The sequence below is a fragment of the Desmodus rotundus genome, chromosome 2 (assembly GCF_022682495.2).
Source record: "Desmodus rotundus isolate HL8 chromosome 2, HLdesRot8A.1, whole genome shotgun sequence".
NCBI lineage: Eukaryota > Metazoa > Chordata > Mammalia > Chiroptera > Phyllostomidae > Desmodus > Desmodus rotundus.
Genome location: NC_071388.1, coordinates 51,229,346 through 51,242,406, shown reverse-complemented (window position 1 = coordinate 51,242,406; position 13,061 = coordinate 51,229,346). Strand labels below are relative to the sequence as shown.

General features: G+C 37.0%; 1 protein-coding gene across 9 annotated transcripts in view; it reads left to right on the top strand.

Annotated features, from left to right (window-relative positions):
• Window positions 1–11,687, top strand: part of ATP13A3 (ATPase 13A3) — an 85,470-nt gene extending 73,783 nt beyond the window's left edge. For 7 of the 9 annotated variants that reach the window (XM_053918223.2, XM_053918229.2, XM_053918227.2 and 4 more), the window contains 2 exons: window positions 1,216–1,305; window positions 8,241–11,687. In XM_053918223.2, coding sequence (XP_053774198.1) covers window positions 1,216–1,305; window positions 8,241–8,438 — 288 coding nt within the window. In that variant the 3' untranslated portion in view covers window positions 8,439–11,687. The remainder of the gene's footprint in view (window positions 1–1,215; window positions 1,306–8,240) is intronic. The other 2 variants (XM_053918230.2, XM_053918228.2) reach the window with 1 other exon arrangement.
• Window positions 11,688–13,061: the final 1,374 nt, after the last annotated feature.

Genomic DNA, 13,061 nt, shown 5'->3' with positions numbered 1-13,061 from the left:
GAATTGGCGAGGGAATGTAAGAGGCCCATTAATAAAGAGGAAACCACCAAGCTGGCTGGGGCGGGGTGTGGACTGGTGCTCAGGTGTCCCATAAACTGGTGGCCAAGAAATCAGAGTGGGTGGGCAATACCCAGTCCTTAGATGTACAATACAACTCCCCTTTTAAAGAAGGAAAAGGAAGGGGGCTTTCTCCATGAAATATATTAAATATTAACAAGAGAGTTTATTGAGAATACAAAATAATGAACATTATGAATCTATCCAATCTTAGCATTGAGCCCTGGGAACTACTCTCCTGTTAGGTGTACCTTTAGATCCACTTCTATAAAAGGAGCTACGGAGTTCTCATATTTCCTGCTTTTATTAGTATAATTTTGTATGTTCTCAGAACTGTTATCATTCACTCCTACAGTAGCAGTGTATGAAATGGAAGGAGATAACAGTTGTGATTTTTAAATTAAGGATTTCATAGGGCATGATTTTGAATTAAAATCAGGTAATTTGTGAAATGTATACCTTAGCGATAATAGTTCTTGACTTGGAAATTATGCTTAATTTATTATCTTTCTAAAAGATGATTTGGTATTTAAATTTGGGCCATAGTGTGCAGCATGGATATTATGGTACTGGTACTGAACTTTTCAAATTGCCCGGTGGAAATGTGTTTTTGCTATTGTGTGAACAACAGAAAGTACATCCAAGACATTGTATTTTAAAAGCTTTTCTTCTTCTATAGTGTAAGTTCATCTTTTCACTCAAATGCTTAAGATAAAATATTTTTATCAAACAGATTTTTTAGGGAATCCTTTCATAATCCCTAGTAATTTGTTATTCTTGCTCACTATCAAAAGAATTATTTGTATTGGACTCTGATGAAATCATACTCATAGATATAGAATTAATTGTATATATTCAATGGAAATAACTCATTGCTAAGAAAAGACTTTGGATTGTAAGCATTATTTTAATATGGGGAAGACCCCATTATCCATATAAAAGTAATGTTTTGTGGAAAATTTAGAGGTCTCATTTTATCAAGTTTTTTATGATGATTTATTATTTGTCATAAAAGCCATGTTACTGAAATTCTGTATATAAAAATCAAATCATGTTTTTCACTAATGATTCAGCATTGTGTGATTCTTTTTAAATGTGCACATTAATAAAGAATGACTTAGTCATTTTTAATTCTTAACTCACTGGAATATCTCTCAGAACTTCTGCTTTGACACGGTCCTTTGGAAAGTTGTGTTCAGTCGAGACAGACAAGGAGAATACTGCTTCACCACCACACAGCCACCACAGGTTGGAAATCAGCACTTGCTCTCAATTCTTCACATGTATCTAGGCTCTGTCAGTTGTGTGCTCTGCATTCTGTAGAGTGGTGTTCTGTTGTGTGTTGCTTCCACCTTTTCCCTTGTTCCTGGCATTTTGTTTCTTGTAAGGAGTCCTAAAAAATGCCTGGCAAACCTTTGTTACAAGCTTTTCAGGACTTCAGAAATTTCCTAAGTCTCTTTTCCATTTCAGTCCTTATCTTGTATGTGTGTGAAGGCCTTGTCCCCAGAGGTGAGAGTTAATTTTTCCATTTTTGTTGGGCTTAAATTCTGTGTTTTGGGTTTTTATAAGTCCCATTAGAAGCTAAATGAGATTTGTGTAAACAAAGTTATGGGAATTATTTCTAAATGGATCAGAGTTCAAAGGTCAACATTTTTCAGCAATTATTTTTTATATCTTTTTATTGTATCTTAATTTTTGGTGGCCTTTTGGCTTTCTTCAACATATGTCTCTCATTCAGAAAAATTTTCAGACACACAGTGCTCATTTTTATACAAACCATGGCTTAGGATTTTTGACTTTTTGGGCCCATTAATAGCCTATTATTTGAAAAATATGCAAGCTGTGTGATAAGAAAGAAAAGGGAATCAGATGAATAAAACCCATTTCCTGATGCTAAGGTGCTGATATATAGTTTTTAATAGAAAATACAGGTTAGTCTTATTTTTTAAACTGATGCCACTGAATTACATACAGCTCTACAGCTTTTGGGCTATAGAGAACTTGATAATACAAAGCCTCACCCCCTCATTGTCTTACCCATTTGTTTATAGGGTGAGTGATGTATTCTAAATCTTTTACTAAAAGTTTCTAAATACGAATCTTTTACTCATATTGAGCCACAAGGAGGCTTCTAGAGTTCGAGAGGATTCCTTGGCATTGCTGAGTTGGATCATTTTTATAGCCTTTTTTCTCCCCTAAGTACCAACTTCCTGAGCTTTATTTTGGTAAGTCAGCAGGCTTAATGCCCAGTGTAATATCCTAAGGTCCTTTTATAAGAGGTCCTGGAGAGTGCCATTTCCTTTCTAATGCTTTATGATGAATAGTGATCGTTGGTAACGATGATAAGTTTGGAATCAGCTTCAGATTCTTTTTCTCAAAGCAGTGTAATGCCCAGCTGTCCCTGATAGTGGGTATGACCCGAGTTGTATTACAGGCTCAAGTCCTTCAGCCAAATCTCCTCTGTGTCTATATTTCTTTCCTTTTGGTTCCTTCACTACATAACTTCCAAGTGTTAGCTTGGGCTCATCAGTCCTCATATGAGGTACTTGTATGGGTAAGGCTCAGGCCAAGGAAAACATTTACATTGAGTTTTCAGTTTCTCCAGAGAGATATTTGACTGTTGATCTAAACAAGAAGTAAATGTAGGTTCTGAGAGGAGTTATACCCTGATTTAGTCAAAATTGGGTATCATGAAGCTCCTTTAAAACATTTGAATTGGAAATCCCTCTACTTTTCAACCAAAATTAAATAACAGAAAATGCTCTCATTTGCTTTATATCTAATTTTTTAAAATGTTAATAAGCATCTGTCCTTACTTTTAAGAGTTTGTGTCTCTCATGTGAAGTCCTAGCTCTAAAGCATTTAGGAGAGAGAGAAGGCAGAGGGAGTGGTCTGGAGCAGGCGGCTGTGGCATGCCCTTGTGCTCCCCACTTCTGAGAGTCATTGCACAGACACGAACTTCAGGCTTCAATTTCTATGGTCGTAATTAAGAAAGCAGTTTTTAAAAATTTTGGCTTTTAAAAAGAGAGTTTTTGTAACCTCTTAGCACAGAATGGTACACTTTTGTCTTCTGACATTTATGTATGTAATGTGTCCCTATTCATATTTGTGATCCTTCAACAACCAGGTAGTCAGTCATATATATTACAGTAAGGCTATGGTTCTCAAACAGGGGCACTCTGTCACTCCCTGGGGACATCTGGCAGTACCTGGACACAATTGGTTGTCACAGTTTTGGGTTGAGGGGTGTTGCTATTAGCATGTAATTGGGCAGGCACCAGGGATTCTGCTGAATGAACATCTTTCTTAGTGTGCTGGACAACCCTTCACAACAAAGAATATATAATCCAAGACGACAGTAGTACCCAGGTTGGAAAAACCCTGCCATAGGTGAAAAAGAAAGAAAAGATCAGTGTGACCGGCAACATCCAGATTGAGAACTTCTGTAGCTTCCATAATTTTCCCGCACCACAAACTATTTCCACAGTTGTGCATTCTGTGCTCTCACTATCAAGGATTCCATGAAGTCTTCTCAGACTGAAACAACCAGCCCGCTCTGTATTACTGTCAGGGGAAGAAAATTCCTGTTTCTTCTTTTTCTCCCTTATCATAGATACTGGGGACAGTTGAGTTGAGTTGACAGCTAGAGATCCTGGACTAGGCTTCAGGTCTTAGTTGAATGGGGAAGTTAAGAACCTCACCTGGAAATCTCTAGTAACCATGTCCAAAATACCTGGTGATCTGCTAGGCACTGTGCAGTTATGTCCAGGATCCTTCCAATTGTAAGCCATTTCTAACTTCATCTTCTACATAAAGAAAACATTCAGTTCACTTGCCAAGGTTTTGCATCTGATGAATGGCAGAGTTCAGAGTTGAAGCCAGGGTTTCTGATTTCAAGAGGAGTGTTTTTCCTACTGTATACCACATTACCTCACATATTTTGGAACATAAAGAGGTAAATTAATACTATAATCAAATGAGAAAATGGAGACAAACAATAGCTACTATTTTTAATACCTCTTTTTTATGGTAGACATAGTATGAGGTATTTTGTATGAGTTCTCTCTTATTGTTAGAACAACATTGAGGTTCAGGAATGTCTTTAATTTCATTCTCCCAATTTTCACAGATGAGGAAACAGTGTTAGAACTAGAATTCAGATTTAGATTTATGTAGACCTAGGTCCATACTATTTCTATACCAAAAAGCTTCTGTTCTTTAAAGATGAAATAAACTTTTAAGTATCATTTTTATTTAATTGTAGACATTTTAGATATTGTGTTCTTTTTTTTTAAAGATTTTATTTATTTTTAGAGGGGGGGAAAGGAGGAGGGAGAAGGAGAGGGAGAGAAACATGATGCGTGAGAGAAACAGTGATTGGTTGCCTCTTGCACACCCCTGTCCGGGAACCTGGCCCACAACCCAGGCACGTGCCCTGACTGGTAATGGAACCGGCAACCTTTTGGTCCGCAGGCTGGCACTCAATCTACTGAGCCACACTAGCCAGGGCTAGACATTGTGTTCTACTTGGCCTATTGAATGTTCATGCAGCTAACCTAATTTAGATACAGGAAGCATTTTTACATAATACTAATTTGTTTCTCATAGTAATTGATTTTTTAAATTTATTTTTTATTATATTTTTTCCATTATCATATATGTTAGTGATTGTTTTTCTTATTGATGCTCAGTGGCCTGAATCGAATTAAAAACAGGTTAAGTAAGCCACGTGCAAATAATCAAACTTAAAACTTTTATATAGCTAAATATTTTCCCCCAAATGTTAATACTTACTCTCCGACAAAAAAAAAAAATTCTTGATATATTAGTGATTTTCAAGCAAAAGTGTTCTCCAAAAAAAAAAAAAAAGCCTTCAACTTCACCCTTGACCTACTGAATGACAAATTTTCAGTGGAGGGTCCCATCATCTCCATACAGTTTTACCCCTGTTTGAGCAGATCTGTACTGCATATTCTCTTACTTGGAAGCTCTAGTGTTGCTGCCCTGGCCGGTGTGGCTTAGTTGGTTGGAGCATCGTCCCGTAACCAAAAGGTTGCAGGTTTGGTTCTCAGTCAGGGCAGTTAATTAGGTTGTAGGTTCCATCCCTGGTCTGGGTGCATATGGGAGGCAGCCAATTGATGCTTCTTTCTGGCATTGATGTTTCTCTCTCTCCCTCCCTGTCTCTAAAAACAATGAAGGAATGTCCTCGGGTGAGCAGCACTGGTGTCTTGTCTTCTGCCTGGTAAACCTAAGGTGCTTAGTGGTAGATGTGGAACTAGAATCGTGTAGTTCGACCCTGCCCGAGGATATGTGCCTGATTATGTTTTCCTTTTGGGGGGAAATTCCGAGTCTTAGCTGTAGTCTTTATGCCACTTAGAATATTGTTCAAGCTTATTTATATAGAATGCTAATTCTTCTTGTCCTTATTTTATATTCAGGATTGTTATGGAAGAAGACTTACGAAAATCATAGTACCTTTGTAACATTTCTTCTAAGCATGGCTTTATATTTTACATGCCACCCATGAAAACATTTCCTAAAAGATATTGCAAAGATTAAAGAGGCATTGGGGTTCTCTAATGAACAGCTTGTAATGGTCTAAGAAGCAGGAGAATTTTAGCTGTAGATCTTTTTGAAAGTTCTTTGTGGTTTGTCTGCTGGTCTGTGGTAGCTTCTTTCCCCTTCCTGAAGGATACGCTTGATTATTTCACCAGGGTGTCCTTTCAGTAGCAACCCAAAGCTTCGGTTACAATGGCTCCTCTGTTCTCCTGCTTCAGGGACTTACACCTACGTGTTTGGGGAGACCCAAGTGCTCGTTCTCAGCCCTGTGATGCCCCCCCCCCTTTGCTTTCTTGTTGCACAGTGCTTGCCTGTGTCCTCTTGCCAACATCTTCTCTCCCTTGACTTCTCAACCCAGCGTTCCTGTGGAACCTTTTATTTTCTCTACCTGTGAATTATATTTGTTTGAGGGTGTGTGTGGTATGTCTGTGCTTGTCAGCTTACGCTTGCCTGTGTGTGATGTTTGGGGGGTTGAGAGCACAGGAACAGCGTGTGCATCTTAATCACAGTGCAGGGGGTATCCCTAGTGTTTCTTGTAACTTAACTTATTTTCTCTGAATTATAACAAGTGTACATTGCTTTTAATAGGGAAATGGGGAATTTTTAAAACATGTACCTTAATGTAAGAAAAATTATTCAATTGTGATTCTGTTTGCAGTGAAATTAGTTTTAATTTTATTGCTTGCCTCACTTTCCACAGGTAGGGAACAGTGGATTTAGAGATGTGTGTATGTGTCTTCTTCCATTTGAATACACCTGGCTGTGACTTTCCTTAATTCAGCCTGCTCTGCATTGCCCTTCAGCCCTGCTGGCTCATCTGGACAGACAAGGCCTATATGCTTCTGCTTTTTCATAAAGTCAACATTCACCATTAACCTTTTCCTGTGGTCCTTTAATAGTGCTACATGCCATAAAATAAAAAGTGACGGCTTTCAGATTGATTTAGGAACAATGATCTTTTATGCAATAAAATTGAAGACCTTAAACACCTTGGGGAAAAAGATAGGTCCAGGTAGTGAGCCATCGCATCACAGTAAATGTTAAGGTTTGTTCTATATGTGCCTGCACTGGAAAGGAATTGTTTGGGTCACCTGAAGAATCCTATATCTAGTCTCTTCTGTATCTTAATGCAAAATACTTTCTTACAGGCTCCTTTTACGGTGATGCTAGTGACTCTCTTTTCAGGTAGATGACTAGTCTTAGAATCTGTACCCCCCATCTCCCTGCGGAATTTTAAAGTATACCTTCCTTGTCACCACAGTTTTTGCCCCTAATTTCTCAGTAGCGGTGCAGATTACTGTACTGACAAAGATCTGTGTTGACAAAGCAAACAGATCTTTAAGAACACGTAGTTTTATTTATCATGATGGCAGTGCTGCCACGTGCCCACGCCAGTTTCGGAGAAGGAAGGAGTGGTGGGTTCCTGATGGTTGTCTCAATAAAATGAGAAGGCCTGCCAAGTCCAAATATGGAAGAGGTTTCATTTTAAAGTATTTTGCAGTTCTCCATTGGCAAATTTAGAAACATGGTTCAGAATATATATGTTACAGCAAATCTGCATTTCTTGCTCATGAAGCAGTTGAACACTCCTCTAGTTTTGTTATGCTCCCATTTTGTGAGATCCCTTCGATTGAGGTGAGACCTAGTTGTGACCTGGGTTATATGTTGATGGCAAAATAAAATGACCTGGAGTGTAAACTTTGCTTTGGAGAAGCAACAGCCAAAATAACTAAAAATTGACTGTACTTTAGAATTGTTTAGTTTTATTTATCACAAATTTTAATTAAGATAAATTTTGAAGGCCTCTATTGAATTTATATTTCTGTACAATAGCAAAGGACTCTCTGCCTTCTTATTCTTCAAGAGTTATTTATCTAAGATCACAGTCATTAAAAACATTGGGATTGATTAGAAGGATTTCAATGATAGCACAGCTGTTTGTAATGAAATAATACTACGAAATAGTACTTGCTTTATAGCTTTTTATGTACCTCTTTCCAAAGGTGGAACACCAAGGGAAGCCATCATTATAAAATAAAACTGTTTTTATATTCACAAAAATATGATTTTAAAAGAAGTGATTGACATTAAACATGATCTAAGTTCTAATTTTGACCTGATAATATTTTCATAACGTTTCACGCTTTGAAAGGTAATGGTAACAGTAACAATAATAACTTTACACTGCTTCTTTCAAAAATGATCAGGTAGCTAAGCTGTTAGGACTAACAGTACAAAGGATAGTTTGGGATTGAGTATGAAGGTTGCCATATTAAATATTAAAACTATTTCCTTTCTGAATCGTTCAACATTACTCTTAATGCATTAGGTGTTTTGTGTTATCCATATATTCGTTATTTTTTAAATGTATCCATAGAGAAGAGGATAGGTATATAAAACTAACTGAAGTAAATTACATTGATAACTAAAAAAAATCTGACCTTAAATGTTCCTGAATAATTGAAAGCTGACTTTTTTACATGGATTTTTTTCATTTGTTTGTGCTCAGAAGTCATTTCCCCTTATTTGTGTGTGTGTGTGTGTTGATGTACTGTGCTTTAACAAACATTAAAAACAAGCAGCCTTTAACCTACTAGGGTATTCTTTTGTCCTTATTTCCTTAGGAGTCAGTGGATCATTGGGGGAAGTGCTGCTTGTCCTGGGTCCTGGACTGTAGGAAGAAGATACCAAAAGCAAAGTACATGTATCTGGCTCAGGAACTCTTGGTTGATCCGGAATGGCCACCAAAACCTCAAACAACAACAGAGGCTAAAGCTTTAGTTAAGGAAAATGGATCATGTCAAATCATCACCATAACATAGCAGTGCATCACCTCGCTGGCGTGCTGGCGGCAGTGCTGAACAGAATATAACGTTAGGACTTCCTGATCCTGTGTGCCAGAATGGCATCGTTTCAGTTCATGATCCTTCTGATACAGTAGCTGATTTAAGAGCTTTGAAAACAAAAATAAGATTGGCCTGCCAGTTAAATTAATAATCAATCTGAAGTCTTCTTTCTTCATTCAGTAACTTTGAGTGTTATATATATATATATGTGTCTACATTTTTCTTGGTTGTTACTCTCAGTGATACTCTTTTATATAAGGTATAAGAAGAAAGTTGGTATTTGGTAAGGTTTTCGACATTAGCTTTTGAGACTTAGTTTACACCTTTAAATTAATTTCACAACCCCTCTTAGAAAATGTCCTCATTTATCTACAGGCCCTAAATTTGTGATGGAGAAATAAAGTGGATGTTAGCCTCTAGTGAAATAGGTAAAAACCCTGTTTTCATTTGATTCCAACATTTCTTCCAAAGAATTCTGTATGTACACACACCAGATTCCTTTGATAGCCTGGAGCTAAGATGAGTTTTATGGTGTTGCTTGTAGAACAACTCAGGTGATTTCCACTTGTGGTTTTATATTTTCCATACAAATTGCCTGGGTTTTATTTTTCTAATCAGTAAGGTGCTTCACTGCCTTCTTGAGATGTCCCTCAAAATTATTAAATGCATCTTGTGCTGTCTGGTGTCGGTCGTATGATTTGCTGCAGTTAAATGTTGTAAAGCCTTTTTCACTAGGAACAAAGATTATTTCTTTTGGCAGTAGATGTGGATCCATCTGTCTGATTATCTCTTCATACCTGTTCTGTCTCTCAGGTTTTATATTATTTTAAATGCCTTTTTATTTGCCACCTTTTAAATTACTTAAAGACATTTGATAACAGTGAGTGAGGTGGGTTTATTTTTTAGTTTTATTGAGTTAGACTTTTGCCTTCTAAAATTTTTAAGATTCGATATATGTCTGTCCTATCAATACTAAGGCTTAAAAATGAGTGGTTTTAACCACTGCCATTTTTCCGAAACAGTATGAACTTGGTGAGAGTTTGTTTTATGCCATTAGGTGGCGCCAGAGGTCAGAGTTTACCTAGTTTTGGATTCGAATTTTACGAGAGTGTATTTTGGTTGTAATTGTTTCCTGGAGAAAATTAAAATGGAAATAAAGTTAAAGATTAGACATTTCTTGAACCAAAAGAAATGTGGATAATATTTTCACCTTTCCGTTTTGCCTGGTTAACGTTTAAATTCTAAACAAAGTGAAAGTGACTTTAAGAAGGCCTTTATAGGTAAGATCCAGCAGTTTGACAAAGCCCGCAGTTGTGATACACAAGGAAACTGGTATTGCCGTAAATGGACACTAAACTGCTAGAACTCTGGCGTTAGTCTATGTTCTTCCTTACCCAGTAGCATGCATGTGCTTTCCATTTCCAGCTGATCATTTTCCTGATACGTACTTACCAATTTATCAAACGTTACCCAGAACTGTAGAATCAAATGGTTCTCATTTTTTATGGTGCAGTGATATGAGTGATGTTTGGTAACTATAGAAAAATGTAAGTTACACTCAGGACCACCGTTATTGCTGTTGCCGCTGATGATTCTTACAGAAATGCAATCGAAGTTCTCCATCAGAAAATATTATAACGGTATGAACACACATTAGATGATAAGGACAGCTGTCCCATGGATGATTCTATGAAGCTATGCATCTTAGACCTCTTGAGCTGTGAATTAGCACTGTTTTCTATAGTTACTAACGCTTTTGATTGTTTTATAATTTCCACATTCATTTTCAACATGTACAAGTGTTATTCTTCAGTGATATCCCAAAACTGTAAATCTTACTCTTTGATTTAAATACTGAAGCATATAATTAAGGTAATTGCTAAGTAGCAGCTTAAAAACCCGATTATCAGATTGTATTTACCATCTTTAAGAGCATGATCGTAAAGAGCTATATTTTTTACACCCTCCCTTTTTTTTAACATTTAGATTTTATAAGGGTTTTATATCTTGTCTGTCCATGTTGTTTTAAAAGGAATAAGGTTTTTAGGTAGGTGGAAAAGCATTTGTAGGAAATTAGATTTGAATGTAGACTAAGTGGTTGTTCAAGTTGTAATTGATGGCTTCCAGAATATTTGAAGAATGTCTGTGAATATAGGTGTGGGTCCTACTCAGTGCCATAGAGAGAGTCCTCTCCCTGTAGGTCACCATTACATAGTAATTTTGATTCTGAATTTCACATTAAATTATTTGAGTGTATACAGACCTAAATTTTAAAATCTGTACATATATTATTTTGGTGTATTAATAAGTATTGCTGATTTAAATTTTATTTATGCACATACTTAAGGACAGAAATGTCCAGGAAAGTAATTGTTAAATAATGATATGTAACTTTTTAACTTTTTAAATAAATAACAAGATTTTTAATGTGTGTCTCCCTCAGGGTTGTTTAAAAGATTTTTTTTCCCCTCAAATATAAATAGTGGTAACTATGTTTTGTATCTTCTAGCACCAACTGCTATAAAGCAATGCTGCAAATAATGCTTGAATAAAAATGGCTAAGCCAACAACAAAATATATACTTTTTATATTAGTTTTATAGTCCTTGTATTCAAAAGCTTTCCAAATTGCACGTGCATTTAAACAAAACTGTTGCAGTTTTTACTATATTTATTTTGTTTTCCTTGCTTATGAAAACACTGCGCAGTTTCAAATGCATGGTAAAATGTCGGTGTTTATACACTCTGCTTCCAGAATGGCTATACATTCAGTATTCAGAGAGGAGCAAAATTCAAGCTTTAGAAAACAGTCTAAGATTTCTTGCATGTAATTTTGACATCTGAAAACAGGTTTTTGTATATTTATGGTGGGAGGTGGTAGGGAACTTTTAACAAAATATGGGATGTTAATTTTTGTACAGTCTGGGTATTTACACATATTTTTAATGTATTAAAATTTGGTAATTATGTGCACATTAAATTAATAAATAGTTAACTTCCTGTTATGATTTGTTAATTCCCTAAGACTTTGGAATTTTTTTAAGAAACTTTATATCAGAAATGATACTGCATCTTTATATTTTTAAAATTGTATTGCTGCTCAAGAATGGTACCCTGATGTCAAAGACATACATTCATAATTGTACATTCAGCACTGTAAATAACCTTATGAAATCTTTTTTGATTGAAGCTATTCAAAATAAAAATGTAAATGAATGAAACGGCATTTCTTTTTTCTGTCTTTATACATTTGTTTGGTTTTTAGTTACATGAATATTTCCCTCTCTGCATTTATTTTCCTACTTAATTCTCATTTTCTTACTTTTCTTTTTTTTTTAAGCTTTGGGTTTTTGAAGGAAATAAATAGAGCATTCCATATAACTTTATGTCTGTGACTGTAGAAACCTATCAGTCAGTTACAATGTAGAGCCAAATATTAAGTGTCAGGAGGTCTGTTGGAAATGGTGAATTATAAGACTAAGGAGTTAGTCTATTTATAGTTGGGAAGACCAAACCAAAAGCTAATATCATGTAGGACATGGTAAGTTTGAAGTGAAGTAGCATCCATGGGTGCAAAAAGAGCCCTCCAAGGAGACAGAAGCTGTGGAGCTAACTGCTGGTCCTAGAAATCCCGGACAAGGCAGATTTGTGATAGGCCTTTGTGCTTGGGTAGGTGTTTGCTGGTACGGCTGGTTCTGCAGAAGACGTGCATCGTCTGCTATGGACTGTGAGGCTGGCTATGGTGTGATGGATCTGGGCGGTGTGAAGGCCTCGTTTGAACCCAGATTCTTCCATGCACTATGGTTTTTATGGGAAATGGTCATGTCCCCTCAGCCTGCTGGTGTGAGCACAGCCTTTCTGTCCTTCCTCTTTCTCCCTACATCACTGCCAGTCGCCGCCTTCTGAGTGTGTGTACATTGCAGGGAAGGATAGGAGTTCTAGGAGTTTGAGACTGTCCCTATTCATAGGTGGGGTTGTGGTTACTCTGCAGAGAGATCCCTGCTGTGCCCTGGCTTCTGAGTCTCCTTTACAGAAGAAGAAAAGTATGACATCCAGGCAGATACCTGCACTTGAATGGCCAAACCTCATAGACCAGGGTTCTGTGACTCTCACAGAAGCCGTTTAGGACAGCAGATTTCTGACCTGTATCATAGACCCCAGCTCCAAAGGACTTGAACCACTAGAACTGTCAACTTTATTTCTCAAAATAATTCTCAATACCTTGTTCATTTGTTTGGTGGATGAACTCACAGCGTTCCTCCATTGTCTGCAACATCTCTTCCCCGTTTTCCCTTGGGCAGTTTGAATGTCCTGCTGTCTTCAAAAAGCAAAACTTGGAGGCCACCCAGATTGGAGGTCTTCCTGGGGAAGTAGGCTAAAGAAGTTTCACCAGAATCTGGCGCCAAGTTTTACTCTTGATTATTCCAACAGTAATTCCCAATCTATCTTACCATATTTACTCCCTGGCATTTTCATGGGCAAAGGGCCTTTCACGTGGTGTGCCTATGCATGCCTGACTCACGGAGTCACCAGGGTATCTATTCTGAGCTCTGGAGTTCCTTCCCTTGATTAAAGCTGGAAGACGTCCTGCCATACATAC